The sequence below is a fragment of the Berghia stephanieae genome, chromosome 2 (genome assembly GCF_034508935.2).
Source record: "Berghia stephanieae isolate SIO BIC M18660-M18661 chromosome 2, UCSD_Bste_1.3, whole genome shotgun sequence".
NCBI lineage: Eukaryota > Metazoa > Mollusca > Gastropoda > Nudibranchia > Aeolidiidae > Berghia > Berghia stephanieae.
Genome location: NC_088361.1, coordinates 3,369,653 through 3,391,458, shown reverse-complemented (window position 1 = coordinate 3,391,458; position 21,806 = coordinate 3,369,653). Strand labels below are relative to the sequence as shown.

At 33.8% G+C, this 21,806-nt stretch overlaps 1 protein-coding gene across 7 annotated transcripts in view; it reads right to left on the bottom strand.

The window, feature by feature from the left end:
• LOC144964177 (uncharacterized) overlaps positions 1 to 18,307 on the bottom strand; it is a 28,841-nt gene extending 10,534 nt beyond the window's left edge. The window contains exons 1-3 of one of the 7 annotated variants that reach the window (XM_078898135.1): positions 18,179 to 18,307; positions 10,788 to 10,918; positions 6,916 to 7,219 (exon numbers count right to left, since the gene is read on the bottom strand). In XM_078898135.1, the coding sequence (XP_078754261.1) occupies positions 6,916 to 7,031 (116 nt within the window). In that variant the 5' untranslated portion in view covers positions 7,032 to 7,219; positions 10,788 to 10,918; positions 18,179 to 18,307. The other 6 variants (XM_078898136.1, XM_078898137.1, XM_078898139.1 and 3 more) reach the window with 6 other exon arrangements.
• Between the last annotated feature and the right edge of the window lie 3,499 nt (positions 18,308 to 21,806).

Here is a 21,806-nt window from a genome sequence, read left to right as displayed (position 1 = left end):
CCTATAATTAAATGTCAATATTGTGGAATGAAAGGCCACACAGCAGACAAATGTTACAAAATCGTGGGATATCCGAAAGAAACTGCAAATGCATCACTCCAAACCAGTGTAAATAATCAGACACGAATAATGTCAGGAGAAAATATAAATGTGTATTGCGTGAAAGGTATGTCACTTTTAACACAAACTCACAAATCAGGATCGCTATTTTTTTGTGAAGGCAAAGCTAATGGAACTGATTGCAAAATATTGAGAGACACAGGATGCAGTACAGTAGGAATAAAAGCATCTTTGATCAATGACGAAGACAAAACTGGAAAAACGGTACAATGCATCACATTCAGTGGCACAGTCGAAACCTTTGAAACAGCTAACGTGTACATAGAAACCCCATACTATACAGGAATAGTGGAATGCTGTATACTTCCCAACCCCGTCGCTGATGTTATTGTTGGCAATATAAAAGGTCTTAAAGACAACCCAACAGATGTAAAAGAATGGTCATTAACCCAAGAAACAGCTTGTCTAGCAGAAACAAGAAAGATGACTAAGACAACAGAGAAGCCAATGACTATTTCTCTAGAACCACAACAATTTGACAGGAACAGGTTCATTGAAGAACAGAAAAAGGACCCGACTTTAACTTCATATTTCAATATCGCAAACAAAGGAACGAAATCAAAAGTTGAATACATCATTGAAAAAGATATTCTGTTCAGGTTACATAGGAAAAGAAACAAAATAGCTAAACAACTGGTCACGCCGAGTATTTACAGAAACAAAATCCTTGGAATAGCGCACGATTCAATAACTTCTGGACATCTTGGGAGCTCTTCCACATTGAAGAGAATATCCGAGAATTTCACATGGCCTGGAATTACTAAAGACGTCCGAGAATATGTGAAATCGTGTGACACATGCCAAAGAAGAGTCGCAAAAGGCAGAATACCGAGATTGCCATTAGAGACAACCCCAGTTATTGAAAAAGTTTTTCAAAAAGTTGCAATTGACATTATAGGCCCTTTAACAAAATCAGATAGAAACCATACACACATACTAACACTAGTCGATTACGCAACCAGGTGGCCAGAAGCGATAGCATTGAAATCAACTACATCGGATCACATAGCTGAAGCATTGATGACAATTTTTACCAGAATAGGCATACCAAATGAGATACTGTCGGACAATGGACCCCAATTTACATCACATATGATGCATGAAACCATGAAACTCATGGGAATCCAACACTCATTCACAACTCCCTACCACCCCCAAGCAAATGGTCTTTGTGAAAGATTTAATGGCACTCTAAAGAATATGTTAAGAAAAGTGTCAGCAGAAAAACCAGATGATTGGGACAGATACTTACCAGCAATCCTATTTGCATATAGAGAAATACCCCAAGAATCTACAGGCTACTCCCCATTTGAGTTGATGTATGGACGATCACCTCGCGGCCCGATCAATATAGTAGCCGACATTTGTAAAGGGAATGAGGAGGACAATAACGAAATTATGTTTGCTTACGAATATGTAAGAAACCTGAAAGACAGAATAGAGGACACGTGTAAGCTAGCACAGGAATCCGTCACCAAAAAAGCAGAGAAATACAAGGAATACTCTGATCGCAAAAGCAAATCAAGAAAATTTGAGATTGGTGACAAAGTACTAATACTCTTACCCGATGACTCGAGTAAACTTTTAGCTACATGGAAAGGACCATTCAAAATAACAGCAGTAAAATCTAATGTTAATTACGAGATTCAAATTAACAACACAACAAAGACATTCCATGCAAATAGGCTAAAAAAGTATTTTGATAGAGACACAGTGTCGCAACCTATGTTTACTAATATCGAAGCTTCAAATGCAGGATTAATCATACCGTTGGTCATGGGACACAGACACCCGAGACAGAAAAACAAACAAAAATCGCACAATTGCAACCACCTAAGACAAAAAAAGAAGTACGCAAAGTACTTGGGCTCCTAAATTTTTACAGGAAATACATTTACAACTTCGCGCACATCGCGACACCGCTAACAAATCTGACAAAGAATGGGTCACCGAACAAAATTGTTTGGACAGAAGTGTGTCAGAATAGCTTTAACCAATTAAAGGCATTACTCTGTTCAGAACCAATTCTTAAATTACCCGACATATCAAAAGAATTTGTTGTAAGAACTGACGCGTCTGATAAGGGCATCGCAGGTGTACTATTACAGGAGCATGAGGGAACTCTAATGCCTTGCTTATATGCAAGCAGAAAATTATTGGACAGAGAATCACGATACTCTGTAATAGAGCGTGAAGGACTAGCCATCGTCTTTGCTTTAAAGACATTCAGCAGATATCTACTGCTAAAAGAGTTTGTGGTCGAAACGGACAATAAACCACTCACGTACATAAGAAATAACAAAATGAATAATAGTAGAGTACTAAGGTGGAGTCTATTTTTGCAAAATTACACTTTCAGTATCTCTCACATACCAGGTTGTGAAAATATTCACGCCGACCTACTTTCTCGATTAGTGTAATGACGTGAGAAGGGTATAACTTAACCTCCCATGCATACTGTTAGTTACCTCGAAAATTATGCCAAATTAGAACGCACAATTTCGATAATTTTATTTGTGAACATGATGTCCCAACTTAATGTAACATTGAGTATTGTTTGGATATATATACCATACCCATTCATGATTTGGGAAATCTTCTCTTTATCTATTATTGTTATGAATTTTCACTCATTTATGATTAATAATTGAAATGTCAATATTCCATTTACATTTTCATTCATTTCATTCAGTAAATTACCTTCATATCATCGACTTAAATCATGCTTCATTGCCATCACTATTGTTTATCACAATGATTTGTAATCACATTGCCATCATGTTGTTCATCATAATGATTTGTAATCACAATCTTTCATTGTTATTGTCGCCCATTCATATACCTACGTTAATATAAACATTTCCATGTCTAGTTAATAAATAATTTAATTGTAGCACAAATCATAACAATGGATTAATGCTAGAGTATCATGATAGTAAATTTACTTCCGTTTGTAAAATCTATCTTTCCCATAATGGTTAAAGAGTATATTTTAAACGTGGGTGGGGGGTGTCACAGTAAAGGTTGTTCACAATTATCTTATTAAATTTTATTTTATTAAGAACTGAATTCATCTCACTCCAGTTATATTTCGGTAGGCTTAGATAAACTTTACCTTCTAATATTAGATCGTCTTTCCTTTTATAGCCTTCCCTCGAATTAATTTCTAATTAGTGAATACTTTTCGTTCTACATTCTGTCACGTAGCCACTTATTATAAAAGCTGATAGGTCTAACACTCTACACTCACTTTCTCTCCACAATCTATGCCGGACGGCCAGTCGCTCTATTCCTATATATATACTGGAAGATTTTTATCTTTTGGGACTTTGTAGATATTATATCTACACCATTAAGACGCCGGAGCTTTTAACTTTGATTGTATAATCTTCAAGGATCAAACCCAAGCCCGCTGTACTACACTATAACCTCTTTCCAATTGCCTGGAAGCGGAATTTTACGAGTCCAATCCTGTTATCAGAGGAATAGATCATCCAAGCCCATCAACTGCCTGGAAACGTAAACTTATGAACCTGACATATTATCATAAGTTACGTAAAATATTCATATCTCTATTTGTAACTGCCACGATCACTGTTTATCTCTTTTAATTAAATTTCATCATTATTTTTATTTCATTGTAAACAAATCGTTAATTGTTTTTCATTTATAGTAACTAGTAAATTCTGGGGCCTCATTCTACATAGATCTTTATGCATAGTCGAGTAGCTCTTTACTCACTTGAGACCATGACAAGGAGAGAGAGAGAGAGAGAGAGAGAGAGAGAGAGAGAGAGAGAGAGAGAGAGAGAGAGAGAGAGAGAGAGAGAGAGAGGTTTAGAATGAATTGCCATTTTCGAGAAGCGGGAGAACTTGGGACATTCATAGAATTAAACGAATGAGAATACGTACGAAGCCTAAAAAGTGTCCATCAATGAAAGCATTCAGCGCCATTTTATTGTTGGCTGAGAATGTAGTCATTACCATTCATTCGGTCTCTATGTCAACATAACGACACAAGAAAAACAACAAACAATATCAAAATCCACAATAAAATGTTTCAGAACTGTTGCGTATATTTATGGCACAATGAAGCTGCCAAAAAATGAAGTTAGAGAATGTGTGTAATCATGTATTATAATAACCTGTAATGTGTTTTCCAACCACCACATCATCTACTACTACAACCACCACCACAATATCATCACTAACACTACTACTACAACCACCAGCCCCACATCATTATCATTACCACTACTACTACACCACCACCAGCACATCGTCATCACTACCACTACTACTGCTACCACCACCACCATATCATCATCATTACCACAACTACCACAACCACCACCACCACTACTACTACAACCACCACCACATCATCACTACCTCAACTACTACAACCACCACCACAATAGCATCACTACCACTACTACCACAACCACCAGCACCACATCATTATCACTACCACTACTGCACCACCACCAGCACATAATCATCACTACCACTACTACTACAACCACCACAACCACATCGTCATCACGACCACTACTACTACAACCACCACCATATCATTACCATTACCACTACTACTACAACCACCACTACCACCATATCATTACCATTACCACTACTACTACAACCACCACCATATCATTCCCATTACCACTACTACTACAACCACCACTACCACACCGTCATCACTACCACTACTACTGCAACCACCACTACCACCATATCATCACCATTACAACTACTACTACAACCACCACAACCACATCATCATCACTACCACTACTACTACAACCACCACCACATCATCATCACTATCACGACTACTACAACTACAACCACCACCACATTATCATCACTACCACTACTACTACTGCAACCACCACCACCATATCATCATCATTGAAATATATATATTTTTTTAAATTGAGCTTTATATAGTGCAATATCTACTAAATGTGCTCAAAGCGCTTTACAAGGGGTCCCTGGTCAACATTTAACATGTAGGACGGGACATGACGCCTGTTAGGCGATATTACAATTTTTCGGACAAAGACAACTCTGTTAACGGCCAGGTACTCATTTTACACCTGAGTACGGTGAGAGAATGTGAGTAAAGAGCCTTTTCCAAGGACTCAACTATGCGCCGAGCGCGAGGCTCGAACCCAGGACCTTCCGATCCGAAAGCGAGTGTCATACTACTAGACCACATAGCCGCATCATTACCACTACTACTACAAACACCACCAGCACATCACCATCAGAACCACTACTACTACAACCACCACCACCACCATATCATTACCATTACAACTACTACTACAACTACAACCACCACCACATCATCATCACTACCACTACTACTACAACTACAATCATCACCACCACCACATCATTATCACTATTACTACTACAACTACAACCACCACCAACACCACATCACCTCACTAACACCAGTACTATAATCACTACCATTAGGTTTTGGAGCTTTACTTCATTTGAAATAAGGAAACTTCGGAATTGTATTTGGCATTGTGTTTATATATCATAATATAATTCTAATCAGTTATCTATTTAGAACTAGATACTATACAATATGTATGCCAAATACCACCCCAATTCCCCTTTCTTGTGTGCGGGAATTCCTCTTTCGGCATTGAAATTGAGTGTGAGAGAGTCATCACTACACACATAAACAACAGAAACAATTTAAAAACATGACTATGACACGCAACCACTCACACACGAGGCTATACTATTTATGCCTTTCTCTATATAGAACAGGACAAGACAAACAAAAGCTTGACTCTCGCTACATTTCGCATTGATGTTTGTCGTCTCACGAGTTCAACTCTCGGTCGACCTGTCAATATTCCTTTTTGCCTCGGACGTAATCATTTATAGAATGTTGTGTGGTTTTGACTGTGAAGAAAACCTTAAGAAGTCACATTTATATCATTTTAGAGAGATCGTTTTGAATAATTTTGAGTTAAACGAGCGAGCAGCAACTTGTTTTCATGAACGGCCGATCAGCGCTTGTTTACTATAGTAACGCGATTCCCAGCCAACGTCTCAATGGCGGATATTTTTCTCATCGAGGCCGCTGGTTGGTTAGCCAATAAGAGCACCGTACGGTTTCCATTGGGTAAATTCCTTGGGGACATTAATAAATCCAACAATATAAATTTGTAAGAGCAACAAATCTTCTGTAAATAATTCCCAACATTCGGTTTGCCCCATCAACACAATTAATCAATATGAGTATGAAAATTCAAATTTCGGTCAAAAATAACACAAATTCATATCTTTTTTTTTTCACATTCAGTTTTAGATAAAACCTGAATGGTAATTATATTATAAAACTCTCATTTTTAGATCACTGAAAAGTGAAAATATGTGTGATATGAGCTTTGATCTAAAACATGTTGACTTTGGCTTATTAAACTGTAACGACCATGAAATTATTTGTCGGTATTTTAGGATAAATGACAAATTTTACATAAGATACATAAGCAAGCAACCTTCAGTGGCCGTGAATGCATTCAAGACCTATGCTTTTAGTTACATCCAGTATGGCATTTAATAAAATACAATATTCTCTGTGCAAAACAAAAAAGTAAATGATATTATATTTAATCATGACTTTAAAATTTCTCAACTGAGCAATGATATTTTAAAAAGCATTACCCCCCTTTTTTGACAAAGGGTAATATTAAGCAACTTTCAGAGAAATAGGAGACAAAAATAGGATATTAAAATTTATCTAAAATGTATACAATACCTGAATGTGTCCACAGCTCTTCTGTAGACAATTTCATTAGATGCAACTCTTGTCACAGTCACCTTGTTTGATTCGCTCTGAACACCGAAGGCCCTTGCATAGCGTGAAGGATCCATTTTTTATTATGGGGCTCTAATTACAACTCGCCCCAGAATCAATATCAATATTAATTGTTCAATAACTCTTTTTTATCGTTTGGGTACATTTGCTGAACTTGAATACTGATTGAACATATTGCAGACGTCGCTGCCTGTGTTCCATCTTCTAGGAATTGTTTATGTGAACGTGTTCAAGGCATTGTTTTCTGTGGATAAAAAAAAGTAAATTTTGAATTACAAAATGATATGCCTGATTTGTTGTTGTGTGTGTAACAAAATCATTATCGTCTCTTTTTTTTTTTTTTTTTTTTTGATTTGTGATTGTTGTTTTGTTTTTGTTTTTGTTTTTTTTCTCTTTGTTTTGTTTTGGTTTTTTAATTAGGGGGGGGGGGTTGTTTAGTTTTGTTTTTTATTTAGATATTTACGTCATGTCGAAATCTCAATGGTTTGTAAAGTCAAATACATCGTTAATAAGATTCAGAAAAACTTTATCTTTAATAATATTGATTTGCTTTTTGAATGAGTGCACCTACACCTTTATTCAAAACTTTATATGCGTACAGAATTTCAGTTTTCTGAATTACAAGAGAAAATCATTATATGTTGATGGGGAGGATGATTATGATGATGATGATGATGATGATGATGATGATGATGATGATGATGATAATAATAATAATAAAAATGATATTAATAATAATAATAATAATAATAATAATAATAATAATAATAATAATAATAATAACAATAATAATAAGATCATAGTAATAATAATATTAATGATAATAAAGTAAATAATAATAATAATAATAATAATAATAATAATAATAATAATAGTAATAATAATAATAATGATAGTAATAATAATAATAATAATAATAATAATATAATAATAATAATAAAAATGATAATAATAATAATAAATAAAATAATAATAATAATAATAATAATAATAATAATAATAATAATAATAATAATAATGATAATAATAATAATAATAAATAATAATAATAATAATAATAATAATAATAATAATAATATAATAATAATAATAATAATAATAATAATATATAATGATGATAATCATTATATATATATATATATATATATATATATATATATATATATATATATATATATAAAATTATATAATAATAATATAATTATATATAATTATTTTTCATGAGTGCACAATTATTCAAATCTTATCCTGTCCATACAGAAACTTAATTCTCAACGTTATACCACTATTACGTTCGATCAAAAATAATAAGACAGTTTCCCTTTCCAGAATATATGACTTGCAGGGCAACAACAATGCAACGTTCAATCGCGAATTATGTTTTTCAAGCCAGGTTTCAAACTACAGTTACATTCACGCTTCACGTAATATTTATAATCTTGTCACGTATCCTTCATTTAATTTACTTAATCAATGCTGAAGTCTTGTCTAACGTTACAGGGTTGAAACGGACGGCCACTTGATAACCCTAATATCTTATCAATACCAAAATAGCATGGGTCATGAAAAACTTACGGGGGAATCTTTTGATTGAGACCACGTAAAGTTGTGTCAAACGAGTTTTTTTATTATTAGGGAGCGCAGGCACTTACTGCGTCAAAACCCAAGGGAGTAATTTTCTTGAATGCTTTTATAATCTAGGATATTATCCGTGTGTCGTGGTGACTGGTAACCTTTACAATGTATGGAAAATAAAAGGATTAAAAATGAATTTATTTCGGGACTGGACTATATGGACAAAATGGTTAATGTATGGAACCAATCCACAAACGTACTTTAAAAAGGCAATGATGAATTGGTAATCAAGCTGGAGGAATTTATGTTTTCTACACTTGACTTATTCATCTGGTGAAAAACAACTCACATTTGATTTTATGAATATTTCAAGGTGAATTGTTATACACGGTGTAAAGAAATATAAGAATATATCGGATGAATATATATTTGGAGAATTGCAGACACTTTCATTGACAATACACGATGCAATGGGTAAAACAGTCTCATTCCTCCATGTACTTTCATCCAGATCTCTGTCCTGCTAATAAATTTAGCTTTGGGCTTTTATATAGGGCAACATCCACTAAACGTGCTTAAAGCGCTTTACAAGGGGTATTCTGGCCAACAGCAACAATTAACATTTAGGACGGGACATGACGCCTGTTAGGCAATATTACAAATTTTTTTCAGACAGACAAGGTACTCATTTTACACCAGTGTACGGTGAGAGAATGTGAGTAAAGAGCCTTTTCCAAAGACTCAACTATGCGCCGAGCGAGGCTGGAACCCAGGACCTTCCGATCCGAAAGCGAGTGTCATACCACTAACCGCATAACTAACCGCATAACCCCACAATTAATAGGGCAATCCCCAAAATGTATTCATTTATATAGGCTCCTTTTACGTTCCTATTTACTGTCTCATCTGAGCGCTAAAAATAATTAGTTAGAATAGATTTTTTTACCTCAAAATTACAAGGAAATCTTTTTATTTTGAAAAAAAAGGTATCTAATCCTGGTATCGTTTTTAACCTTTCCATTTGCTTTGATGACATGCATTGTGTATTGGTTTTAATTTGCAATAGACTTAATTGACTCGTTCCATTTTGTGAGTATGACAAAACGTTCCTCATCCACCTACATCCCATAACTAAATTTTCATTGGATTGATTTTCATCAGAAAAAGAAAATCATGACAAATCTCATTAAAATTATTTTTTATAAAGCCCAATATCCACGTATTCTTTGCAAAGAGTACCAAGCCAACAAAAACACATAACATGTAGGATAAGACAAAACACATTATTTCTTTCGGCTAAATCCACTAAATGTACCCAAAACGCTTTAAACGGGGTCCTTAGCCAACAACACTAAATCCTATAGGACGAGACATAACGCCTGTGAGGCGAAATTTCATTTTTATTTTCAACAATGTTGACGCCCAAGTACTCATTTTACACCTGAGTACGATGAGATAATGTTAGTAAAGGGTCTTTTCCAAGGACTCAACTTTGAGGCGCTCAAAGTGACTCTCAAAGCCGGGAACTATCGGTCCGAAGAAGAGTGTTTAACCATATGGCCCTCAAATACAACATTGTTACATGTCAGGTACATGTTTTACATCTGAGTTTGGTGGGAGAATGTGAGAAAAGAGCTCTATCCATGGACTCAGCTTTGCGCGGCCAGAGCTGGACTCGAACTATGAATCTATCGGACCGAGGACAGGTGTCCTACCACACTAAAAGCTATGTGTGTAAATGTATGAGTGTATGTGTATGTGTGTGTGTATGTGTGTATACGTGCGTGTGTGTAAAGGCATGTGTAACAGTTGCCCTAAATTATAATCTCGAATTACATGAGGACAATGTTAATATTACGCGTTATGAGTTCGACTGTTTTGAACTAGAGCATAAATTAGTTTAATCCCTCTTAAAGAATATTCCAATATCTTCACATAAGGACATTGCATTCAAGAAAAATAAGGAAAAAAATACGTTTACGTACTTCCAATGCCAATTAAAATACCTCTGGTCATAAATTATTCTTTAAAAACACAATAGATTCCGATTCCGTTTTACAGACCCAGTTTATTTTAGATTGTTTAGAACTCATTTGTAATGGGCTTTGTGAACAGTTGGTGCCATTGGGATCATGTGGCACGAAACTTAAGTATACTTCTTGCAACTGTCTTTGTATGAGAAGTTAGTCGATCACAGATGGCTTGCTCTCGTATATAAAAAAAAATTCTGCACTCACCGCACATGAAATATTTAAAAAGAAATCCGATAAAACCTATCTAGAGTCAATCTGAATAGTCGTTTGGATGCTAGTTCGGCATTCGTCAAGTTGAATCAACCAACCCTCAAATATATTGCTTTACAAGTTATCTGCAAAAGAGAAAAAAAATATCCGAGAAAAAGTCAATTGCCTGAATGTTTCTTTTTTCTCCTCTATCTGATCCAATAAGTTTTAATTTGGATGCCCCTTGTAAAATTGAAACCGCTTTCTCTTCATGTTATTACAATATGTATATAAACGCATTGAATTTCAATTATCTATTACCTATTAGGATGTACCGATGTCAGTTAAGTAATCCAGTAATATTGCCAAAGCTAAAATTATATATTATAGTCATTTACAAAAGAAACTTGACAGTTTTTATTTGCTATTATCTCATATTAAGAAAAACATATTGGTACCTACGTGGTTTATATCTTAAAGAAGTAGACCCATTTTTCTTTCCGTTGATATATCCCATGCCTTTATTGACACATGTGAGAGGCAGAAACCAAACAGGTCATTACCAAATTTTTATTTTGTAAATTCGCACAAAATTATTTCAGATCATTTCGCAGTTGCGCACCAAATAGACGTCTTGATCTATTACGCTTTGTGAGTTTGGTTTGAAAAGTCACAAACCCGTAATTTGACAATAGTTGACCCCTTTGCACAAAGTCAAAGTTGCTCTACTGAGATGGCACGTAAAAACCAGGACACCAGATTATGTGGGACGGCGTTTTTTGTTTCAGACGGATCCTTTTTGAAGCTGATTCCAGAGACAAACGATTTCGTGCTCTCGACGTCGAGGCGAACATTTCAATTACGAAATCATCATTGAAGTAACAAATCTGTAATGGTGTGGGGAGTTATAATTGGTGGTAGAAATACTGAGCTAATACGTATCAACTAAAGCCTCAACTCAGAGCAGTGATATTCTTGAACAAATCGCCGTCCCGTTTATTGGGAATCAGAAAGAAATAATCAAATGGTGAAGTTCAGCGTGACGACGCCTCAGCAAATAACGCTCGACAAATATGATTCAAATGTAAAGGTGGTGAACCAGTGGTCAGCTGTGACACCTGACACGAATCTTATTTAACATATGTGTGATTTTATGAAAAGAACGCTAAAATGAATAAGAACGTTCTACAAAAACCGAAGAAATGTTCGACAGACTAAATGCAATGATATACCAGCAGAAACGTTCCATCAGCTGGCATCATCAATGAGGCATTGATCAATTCTAACGGTGGACACGACATACCGAAGTGCGCCATGCGTGCTGGTTTCAATTTTATTATCGATTTTGCAAAATAAATTTTTAATGACTGGTTATAAATAGCCGTAACTTTTCAACAGTTATCACAAATAAAATAAAATAAACACCAAAAAAAAAATCAGTTTTGTCTAGTTTCCAAATATTATGTATATGCCAATGTGTTTGTTCCAACCAGTATTGAACTATTAGCAGAAACAAACTTTTTAGTTTCTTTTGTAAAATATTATATAATGGTATATAATTGCGTTATCTAATGCCATCTATTGATTGATTACAATCTGAAACTTTATAGATAATCAAAATAGAGTTTATGACAAAGATGATATCCTTATTATGTACAATTATTTTGTTTGATCTATCTTTGTATCATCTAGATCAATTTTAATAGTTACCTTATTGGGCACACAAAAGGCCTTCGTAAACAATAACGATTAAACAATGTAAATATGCCCACGCAACAATGAATAACATGTATCAGATAATCAAACTATCTACACCGATCTGAAATGAGATCTACACCGATCTGAAATGAGATCAAGCCTGCATATAATGATATTAACCAATTAACTGCTTTAGTCTCGAATGATATGTATTTTAAAATTTGGCCAGAAAACTCGCCCTTCAAATATCGATCGATTTAAATGACCCTCATCTTGACAAAAACGCTCAAACCTGGGACCTCGAGAAGGACCTTGAATGTTTTTACCAAGATGAGGGTCGATCAAGATTCGAAAGACGACTTTTCTGGCCATTTTTTTCAAATACGTGTTTTTTCCACAGCACGGCAGTTAACTGGTTAATGAATCGGCTCCTTTCATATAATGTACTGTTATACATTGCCCAATATATATATATATATATATATATAAATATATATATACAATACATGTCTCCTGTTAGGCATTCTTTTTTGTGTTTATATTTGTTTTATTTTATCAGTCATTGCCAATAGCCATTTTTTCATACCTAAGTCAAGTGAGATAACACATAAAACACACATAGTTCATTCTAAGAAGCAATGGTGGGGCTTTTCTGTGATTGATTACATTCAGTATTCAGAATTGCCTAAATTTATTTCGAGACGAGACTGGATACTGATTCAATTATTATGATCAGAGAAGAGAGCTTTGGAGGGCGGGGGTGATATATATATATATATATATATATATATATATATATATATATATATATTTATATATATGTATATATATATATATATATATATATGTATATATATATATATATATATATATATATATATATATATATATATATATATATATATATATAATGATTCATTTTTGATTATTCGCACGTTTCAAATATTAGAGGAAATAAGTTTTAGATATTTGTTGAAAGATGTAATTCGTCTATAAGGAAAAAAGAACAAGTTAATTCAAATGACTGTGACAATTTGGAATAATCTAAAGTTTGAGACAAAAAATTCTAATTCAATTAATAATTTTAAGAATGCCACTGATAAAGAACTTACCAACATAATATTTGATTTTGACGAATAATGTAAATGACATTGGATAGTATTGTATTTTGTATATCAATTATTTGAAACTCTCGAATGTACAAAGTTGGAGATGCGAAATGAATGTAAATAGGGTTGATTATACTACGAATATTGAATATGACACTTAATTGTGTATTAGATATTAATTCTCAATATGATCAATTAATTGACATTGAATACGATAAACAACATGATAATATTATAAACCCCACCATTCATCGACTTCCCCCTGTCAACTTATGCACACCTAATCAATCTTGTTTTGTTTCTCAAATAGCTCTTGCCAATTTTTATTACCCACGATAATCCTGTTTGGAAAAGCAAATGGTTATCGGAAAAGAAATGAAATGATAACAGAAGAAGTCTGGAACGTCAGCAGAAGACTGATTCAACAATGTTTTCGTGTAATGTCGATTATCACAGCTTGTCGTTATCAATTTTATAGCGGCTCTACTTCCTACGGATTGTGACCAAAAATGTTCTGAGACACTGTAAAGGGTTAAGGCACCGGTATATTCCAAGTCATAGAAGTCTTTGTTTTGTTTTGTTTTGTTTATTGTATTGTTTTGTTTGTATTGTGTTTGTTTTATTTTGTTTTCTTTTGTTTCGTTTTTGTATAGTTTCTTTTTTATTATTTTTTTTTAATTTACCTATTATTTAATGTTTGTGTGAACCAGGGAAAAATGGATTGAATGGATCGAAGAGTTTAATTTATTGAATATAATATTTGTTGGCCTGTTTTAATTACCTAACAACAACTAAAATGAAAATGGTCAAATAGATAGATAGATTTATAGATGATATGACATGAATATTATCATAATTATTATAATTATTATTGTATAATAATAATATAATAATAATAATAATAATAATAATAATAATAATAATAATAATAATAATAATAATAATATTATTATTATTATTATTATTATTATTATTATTATTATTATTATTATTACTATTATTATTATTATTATTACTATTATTATTAATATTATTGTTATTATTATTATCGTTACCTTTATTAATAAAAATTATAATAACAATAATGATGATAGTGATAATAATAATAATAATAATAATAATAATAATAATAAATAATAATAATAATAATAATATATGATAATAATAATAATAATAATAATAATAATAATAATAATAATAATAATAATAATAATAATAATAATAATAATAATAATAATAATAATAATAATAATAATATCAGCAACAACAACTACAACAGCAACATAGTTTCTCAAAGGCATTTTTTTGTAAAATGTTGAAACTTATTACGTTAATCTTTGCTCCTCTGTTTCAACTTCTGCATAATTTTAATACTTCTATACTGACATTGTTCGGTTTGCACACTATTATACGATATCTAGAATGATTCTTCAATATCTATGTCTCGTGTATGCAAATGACTAAATATTCAGCTGCATTATTCCTATACCCAACGGCCTTCAACAGTGCACCGATTGAAATCCTTGTTAATTAAGACATGTTAAGACATTTTCCATTCTCTCGTTAAATTTATATTAAGTTGACTGTGACAGCTGTGTCTTTTGAAGTAGCTTCTCATGGGTTCTTATTTTATCGCTGTTACAGAACATTTAATAGGCTTTGGGAATGTTCCGCTTTTCAATGAAGATCTTAACTCTTGTTTTTTATAAAGTTATTTTTACAGGCGGGATTCGGTTTTATTCTAACATATTGTCTTTTGTAACATTTTCATTACAAAAAAGAGCATTTATATAGAGCAATATCCACCCAACGTGCTCAAAGCGCTTTACAAACGGTCCTTTGCCAACAGCGAAACTTAACATGTAGGACGAGACATGACGTCTGTTGGGAGATATTACAATTGTTTTTTCGCTGTCAGGTACTTATTTTACACCTGAGTACGGTGAGAGAATGGCAGTAAAGAGGCTTTTCCAATGTCTCAGTTATGAACCGGTCAGACCGAGACTCAAACCCTTGACCTTCCGATCCGAAGGCGAGTGTCATACCATTAGACCACAAAGCCACATGAGAGCCATAATGGGAACACCAATCGGGTTCCAATCACCTAATACAGTTGTTAACGCTCTCTATGTGAAAATGACATGGTCTACAAGTATAGCAAGGTGTGTGACATGATGCCTTGAAGAAATAAAATGTGGAATGTGATTTTTTTTTTCAAAATAAATGTCAGGTTTGAGGATCACAAATAAAACTAATAAGCCACTAAAATGAAACTACATAATATTGACAAAACTTTTTAAAATACAACATATCTAAGTTATTATTGATAGTAAACCAAGAGTGTTGGTTTTGGAGAAAATGGGGTAGAAATACATTTTATTATTGAACACATTAATTCAGCTTAAATTTATTTATTAATAAAGATAGATAGTAAGAAACGGATTTGTCATCTGATGCGCGTTTTGACAATTAATTATTAGGACTTGACTCTTTGACATAGAGAAGGATCATCATTGTAATGCAGAAAATGAGCCTCAAGTTTCAATCAGAAACTCGCATCGCTGTCCACATAATATGATGATTATATCTACTATCTAAATTGTCAACACAAGAATAAATAAAAGTATAATGCATGAATCAATCATACAGAACGTCAGCCAACTCTCCACATTAATCTTCTTCCCGCGATCGACAGAAACCTGACAAATTAATCCATTGTAGATAAAGTTGGATTGTGCCCCTTCTTCTTCTTCTTCTTCTTCTTCTTCTTCTTCTTCTTCTTCTTCTTCTTCTTTTTCTTCTTCTTCTTCTTCTTCTTCTTCTTCTTCTTCTTCTTCTTCTTCTTCTTCTTCTTCTTCTTCTTCTTCTTCTTCTTCTCCTCCTCCTCCTCCTCCTCCTCCTCCTCCTCCTCCTCTCCTCCTCCTCCTCCTCCTCCTCCTCCTTCTTCTTCTTCTTCTTCTTCTTCTTCTTCTTCTTCTTCTTCTTCTTCTTCTTCTTCTTCTTCTTCCTCCTCCTCCTCCTCCTCCTCCTCCTCCTCCTCCTCCTCCTTCTTCTTCTTCTTCTTCTTCTTCTTCTTCTTCTTCTTCTTCTTCTTCTTCTTCTTCTTCTTCTTCTTCTTAATCTGCTACAACACAACAACAACAACATCAACTACTACTACTACTACTACTACTACTACTACTACTGCTGCTGCTGCTGCTGCTGCTGCTGCTGCTACAACTACTACTACTACTACTACTACTACTACTACTACTACTACTACTACTACTAATACTATTACTGCTAGATACTAATACTAATACTACCCCTACTCTTCTTTACGATCATCATAAAATAAACCGACTGTCTCAGTCATTCAAAATTGAGTAAATGTAATATTGTTGATGCGCATGTCTATATCATTCAGCATTGTTAGTGAAATGATTTAAAACATTCATCTGATACACAGATTGGGACTGAAAAGCATAATCCTTTTGAAAAATAACACCTTCCAAAAAAAATAACAAAACAAAGGAAGAAAGAAAGAAAAGGATCTAAGATGCTATGATCGCTTTGAGATGTTTTAGGTCAGGAATGGTGTTTCATATCCAATTTATTCAAAATAAATATTTCACTTAATTTTTCACCCACCTACCTATGAATGAAGACCGTGCGTTTTCACAAAGAGATATTAACAGCGATAATAGCAAAATAACAAACATGAAGACTAGTTTGAAGAAACATTTCTTGGATAACGGTAAAACCAGACTTTCATATCATTTTTAAAAGCTCGGGACTTAATGTAAAACTTTATAAAAATGCAAGATTTTTCACACATGCATCAATAAAGAATATAGAATCTGGAGGAATTGTAGAAAACACAATATATAATAACCATGATAATACCAACACCAAAACATCACAGGAGGTACGAAACAACACGCAATTATAAATAATAGTAACAACAATAACGATTACACTCCCCGTAGATTGCCCAAAGTAAATGGCATGAAACAGATCTGTAGGCGTCAATAGTAATTCAAAAATTCCCTATATAATGCATTGTATTTGTTGGGCGTTCTACCATATCACGAGGGCGTGCCTAGAGCGCTTTACGGGTGCATCAACTCATTAATTCAGAAAATATCAAAGTCTTAAGATGCCTTTTAAACATTTCTTCCTATGTATTAATGTTTTTTTACACGTTTTATGCAGTCACTCACAAACGTAATCTTAATATTCGATCTCAACTGTCTATGCCGATGACACTAAAATTTATAGAATCCTCACTTTCTATTGAAAATAAAACATTCCAGTCACGTTAATCATGACATAATTTGATGAAATTGAAAACGGTATCTAATACTTACCATTCGGTTCTCAATCACTCTTGAACCAGGGATGTAAAGGTAAAGAAATATATATTTCAAATAATCCTAAATCGGAAACATACGTCCCTCCATAATTAATGTCAAATTCGGATTTAGAATAGATTCAAATTTTGATTTATTCTTTTTTTTTTAATTAGAAGTGATACGTGGAACCCGAATTCTCTCACCACACATTTCCCCTGTCATGGTTAAAGTATAGAATCATACACGGACACCATTCGACACCAACCTGTACTAATGCGTTGTTAAAACAAATTCTTACAATCCGGACAAGTCAATAGCTTTGTTGAAGATAGGCGAGGTGTGAGAAGGATCCTAGGTACTGTGAAGGACCTCGCACTCCATCGAGTAATGGTCGGGTATCGGCTCCACTCATGCATTGAAATCACATAGATCTATCTATGAACGGAACAACAAAATGGTCTTGCTGTTACCATGTTACATAGTCTTGTTTGTTTTACGGAAATCCAGGTGTTTTTGAGTGAGTATGGCCCCCTATAAGGTATTGGCAAAAAGTCATAACGTGTCTAAAAGACGTCAGTATGAAATAATTTTGAAAAATTTGGGAAGAATGTAGACTAGTGAAATAATTAGCAGGTCTGGTTACCAAATACAATTATGGGTTTGATTTAACATTAATATAGATAATGGATAACAGTTTGCCTTGTTTTGAAAGTATATCCATTACAACTAAGAGCCCATATCAACCTGGGTTATCAGACATGCAAATAAGTATACGTCGGATTTAGGGGTTCTGTGGTCTGGATGGTAAAAAAGATAATTAAGACGCCGATGGAACGGTACTAAAAGAATAGCGACTCGTAGAATCACTATTCAAAATATTGAAAAAGTGAGGCGATTTTTTTCACCTCTTTATACTTCATGCTCGTTCCTCATTTTTCACCATTCGTCAACAAACGTAGCAGAGCAATATGTCTCATGCCTCGCGGCTGGAAGAAAATGAGTTTGATTTCCCAACGCCCTGCGGCGTTTTTTTTTTTTTTTTGAGCAAGTTTCGTCACCCTAACTCACTTTGCGATGCTGTACTGCGGTTGCCGCCTTGGCTATTCCAGTCGCGCCGCTGGGAAAGACCCTGAAGGAAAATTTCCCCTCTGGGATTAATGAAGGGTGTTTATTTACATACTATAATGCCAGTTAATGTATGCCTTTGCGATCGAAGAATATTATCTTTCAACACAACAATTTGACAATGCATTTGCGCTTTATGCGAATTCAATAGACCATGGTATAATACATGTCTAGAACATTTCAAAGATTTAGATTTTACGCACAACTAAAGTCAATTCCGTTTTCTTATACACACAAATACATTTCAAACCATAAAGGAAATATTGATTTTTGTATTAACATATAATTGGAATATATACATATGTTTATAGCATTACCTACTAAAAGTTACTGGCTCATATATCACTCGGACACACAGATATACGCACATACACACAAACACACACTCATACACACATCGCTAGTTGTGATGAATCAGCAGGTTACATTTTCATTCCATACAGTGTCATGGGAATTGTTATAAATTTATATTTTCTCTTCTTCTTCTTCTTCTTCTTCTTCTTCTTCTTCTTCTTCTTCTTCTTCTTTTTCTTCTTCTTCTTCTTCTTTTTCTTCTTCTTCTTCTTCTTCTTCTTCTTCTTCTTCTTCTTCTTCTTCTTCTTCTTCTTCTTCTTCTTCTTCTTCCTCTTCTTCTTCTTCTTCTTCTTCTTCTTCTTCTTCTTCTTCTTCTTCTTCTTCTTCTTCTCGTCTTTTTTATCTTTTATTTTTCATACTCGATATAACAACACGTATGATGCTTTTTAACATTTATTATATCATATAAGTGGGGCTCTCAATAGTTCAGTGGTCGACACTCACACTCCCTTCAAGCTCAAAGGGGCAGTTATCGATCATATCATGAATACTGTCCGTTAAACACAACAAACACTGGAATAGATTTAAAGTTCATGGACTTTATTGCTCTAGTGGACATCTTTTTAAACTGTTATTCCATTATGAGTACTACCAATTGTCGCCCGCAATGCTATACATCGAAATCGATAGAGTAGACCTACCCACCAATCGTGTGTTATCATCAAACTTAAACGCCCGGCCAAACCATCAATTTGTATTTACTCATTCGATCATAAGTATTGATCATTTTAGCTTGAGTATCACAGTATTTCGCACCCCAACTAAAATGCTATAACACAATTTGCCTGATAATCAAACTTAACTATTTCTTGATGACGATATATAGCATGATATTGGAATTATTGCAAAGTTAAACGAATTACATCATTAATGACAAAATTCTAAAAGAAACATAGACTCGCGTAATATCTTATCAATGCTAGCAAACTTCAATGTACAGAGCAAAATGAATATGTATGTAAGGACGCAAATACCGTCTTAGGTTTTCTCAAACTCAAACATAACAACCGTAGTTGCTCAAAACCAATGGCTGAGAATAGGTTACACAATAAATCATAAGGTGGCATAATTATTTTAGTAGCATGGTGTATAGGCAGATTATTAGTATTTAAAAATGAACGAGGATGGATAATTTTTCTTGACGACCAGACTAAATAACATATGCCATCACTCTGTAACCAGAAGACCATTTAACACAATACATATATTCAGCCCTCCGATATGATATAAAGCCTTAGTTAAACAAATACTGGACTATGGTTGTTCAGCTTGGAATCCATTCCATATAAACTAAATAGGAAAAAAATGGGAAAAAGTACAGTAAGAATGCAATGAGATGTGTAACAAATGACTAGATACTCATTAAATTAGTGATGAAACAAATGACACATGAAACAATTAGAAAGATTACCTTATCACAAAGTAAGAGCATGAGCTATAGCAGAGCTGCCTTCTGGAGTTTCAAATATTTGTAGTTTCCAAGCGAAGAAAAAGAAAAAGTCCCTTTAGATAGCTTTAGAAGTAAATAAGTTGTCCTCAGCACGGTCCAAAAGTGATCCAAAGTACTGAATATAGATTCTAAGACACGAAACGTTCCTTTTCAATAAGATTTATTGAGTCAAAGAGGCTTATAGAGTTATGTAACGGAAGCCAATGTTTCGCAGTACAAGGCCGGTCTTTGCTTAAGTAACAACTCAACTTTGAATGAACTTATAGAGACACCATTTGTAGATCAATACAAATAGAGTAGAAAATTCGTGACACACCTTCTACTTTTCCGTTTCCAAAATCCATGGAAGTGTGTATGTAACCAGCCCTTCGGAAGACTAATAATAAATAGGTTCCATATTAAATAATAAGGTAGCATAACTATTTTAGTAGCAGGGTGAATAGGCAGATTATTAGGATTTAAAAATGAACGAGGATGGATAATTTTTCTTGACGACCAGACTAGAAAATATTATATGCCATCACTCTGAATGCACATATTCAGTCCTCTGAACGAGTGGTTTTACACTTCCAATGGGATTGGAACCAGTTTTTCCACAAAAGAAGAAGAAGAAGAAGAAGAAGAAGAAGAAGAAGAAGAAGAAGAAGAAGAAGAAGAAGAAGAAGAAGAAGAAGAAGAATTGCTTGGGGGGTTTTTTTCGAGTTGGACGGAGATTAAATGAATGGCGTTTCAAGAGACAGGAGTTTATAACTTCAACTTTTCTAGTGACAAATTGTATATACCAGTTGTTCTCAAAGTGAGCAATATTGCCCCTAGTCAAAAGGGAGGTTATGAAGATTGTTTTACACAAAGATCCTGAAGTAGTAATGAAGGCTTTATCCTCAATTAACAACAGAATTCAAAGGCGAAGTGATGAATTGGCTGGAGAAGCTGAGGTCAATTGATTCAGCTTTTGAAAGTGACC